The 2,211-nt window shown below is 55.1% G+C and overlaps 1 protein-coding gene across 1 annotated transcript; it reads right to left on the bottom strand.

The window, feature by feature from the left end:
• Positions 1-469: 469 nt before the first annotated feature.
• LOC129652197 (keratin-associated protein 5-5-like) lies at positions 470-1,087 on the bottom strand. The gene has a single exon (XM_055580511.1). It carries the CDS (start codon positions 1,082-1,084, stop codon positions 470-472), a length of 615 nt encoding a protein of 204 aa, XP_055436486.1. The 5' UTR covers positions 1,085-1,087.
• Positions 1,088-2,211: the final 1,124 nt, after the last annotated feature.

Raw genomic sequence — 2,211 nt, forward strand, 5'->3', positions numbered from 1 at the left:
AAAGGAAGACAATCACAGTTGGTGTCAGAGATGAGAGATGTTTATTAGAGGGAATTCAGTTGTTATTTTTATAAACAGGAAGCTAGAGGCAGCAGGAAAGAAGGAAGGAAGCTCTCGTAGGGAGCAGAGGGCACAGGGAAGGAGGGTCCTTAGCCATCACTCAGAACGTGGACCTGGCCTTGCAGGGTCCCAGCTGGCCCAGGAAGAGCAGAAGGTGACCCACACATGACTCAGAAGGGCCACCTGATTCTAAGGAGATGCGTCTCCTGTGACCAGAAATACACATCTCCCTGGAGAGGAGGGTAAACACAGGCCCCAGTGCTGAGCCTGGAGGGAGATGTGTACGTGAGCGAGGAGGAGGGGAGGCTGTGGGTAAATCAGGGAGGATGTGTGGAAGGGAGCTGATGCAGGAAAACTGTAAGAATATAAGATTCCAAACATGAGGAACCCAAGGTCTTGGGGCAGAGCCTCAGATCTTGCACTGACAGCAAACGGGGGCACAGCAGCTGGACTGGCAGCAGCAGGGTTTGCAGCAGCTGGACTGGGAGCAGCAGGGTTTGCAGCAGCTGGACTGGGAGCAGCAAACAGGGACACAGCAGCTGGACTGGGAGCAGCAGGGTTTGCAGCAGCTGGACTGGGAGCAGCAGGGTTTGCAGCAGCTGGACTGGGAGCAGCTGGGTTTGCAGCAGCTGGACTGGGAGCAGCCACAGGAGCCACAGCCCCCTTTGCCACAGCTGGAGCAAGAACAGGCTGGCACACAGCAGCACACGGGCACACAGCAGCTGGAACCACAGCCCCCCTTGGAGCCTCCACACGAGCCGCAGCCCCCCTTAGACCCCCCACAGGAGCCACAGCCCCCCTTGGAGCCCCCACACGAGCCGCAGCCCCCCTTAGACCCCGCACAGGAGCCACAGCCCCCCTTGGAGCCCCCACACGAGCCACAGCCCCCTTTGCCACAGCTGGAGCAGGAGCAGGCTGGCACACAGCAGCACACGGGCTTGCAGCAGCAGACGGGCACACAGCAGCTGGAGCCGCAGCCCCCGCAGCTGGAGCCGCAGCCTCCGGAACAGCCAGAGCAGCCCATGGTTCTGGTGGGTTGAGGGTGGAGTAGGTCAGAGGAGCAGGTGGAGAGAGAGAAGGTGCTCAGGTGTGCAGTCTCCTGGGCCAGGAGCCTCTATATACCTGTGCAGGGTCAGGTGTGATGCTGGGCACATGCTCACTTTCTCGTGGCTGTTTTTATGATTTTTCTAGCCCTGTTTCCCTTTCGCTGCTGCCTTCCTCCTGGCTCAGGAGGAAGCGTCCACTTTCTTTGTTCCCTCTTTGTCCTCTTCCCCTTTTTCTTGGCCCCTGTATTTAGGACCTCAGGCTTCGGCGCTTCCCCAGGGGCTCCAGGGCACTAGTCCCCTGGCCTCTCTGCTGACCTCAGATGACCGAGTCCACTCAGGTGCTGTTACCTTTGCTGTGTTGGCTTCTCCCTGACTGTTAATCTTACATGAGTAGAGTTTAAAGATCATTCTTGGTCTTTACTGGAAACAGTTAAAAAAAAAAAAAAAAAAAACTAGAGAAGAAAGCAGATTGTCTGTAATCCTGTCATCTGAAGATGGCTTTTGTTTGGTTTCTAGGCATGAACAAGTATGTTGGTACTTTTGCCTCTTTTTACCAGAGCCTCTGTCAGTTCTCTGGGGATGCCCTTTCCTTTAATATCCAAATAAGAAGGATCTAGCCTGAATCCCCTCATATGACTCATTGGTAAATGGACTGATGCTGGGAAAAACTGAGGGCAAGAGGAGAAGGGTGTGACAGAGGAGAGATGGGTGGACGGCATCACTGACTCAGTGGATGTGAGTTTGAGCAAACTCAGGAAGACAGGGAACTCAGAAGGATGGGGAACTCAGAAGGATGGGGAACTCAGAAGACAGGGAACTCAGGAGACAGGGAACTCAGGAGACAGGGAACTCAGAGGACAGGGAACTCAGGAGACAGGGAACTCAGGAGACAGGGAACTCAGAGGACAGGGAACTCAGGAGACAGGGAACTCAGAGGACAGGGAACTCAGGAGACAGGTAACTCAGGAGACAGAGAACTCAGAGGACAAGGAAGTCAAAGACCTGGAACTCAGAAGGATGGGGAACTCAGAAGGACGGGGAACACAGGACAGGGAACTCAGAGGACTGGGAACTCAGGAGACAGGGAACTCAGAAGACAGGGAAC

Source organism: Bubalus kerabau, chromosome 5, assembly GCF_029407905.1.
Source record: "Bubalus kerabau isolate K-KA32 ecotype Philippines breed swamp buffalo chromosome 5, PCC_UOA_SB_1v2, whole genome shotgun sequence".
In the NCBI taxonomy this organism is placed as follows: domain Eukaryota; kingdom Metazoa; phylum Chordata; class Mammalia; order Artiodactyla; family Bovidae; genus Bubalus; species Bubalus kerabau.

Bases quoted from the DNA above. Each gene is read 5' to 3' on its own strand.
- LOC129652197 (XM_055580511.1), bottom strand. From the start codon at position 1,084: ATGGGCTGCTCTGGCTGTTCCGGAGGCTGCGGCTCCAGCTGCGGGGGC.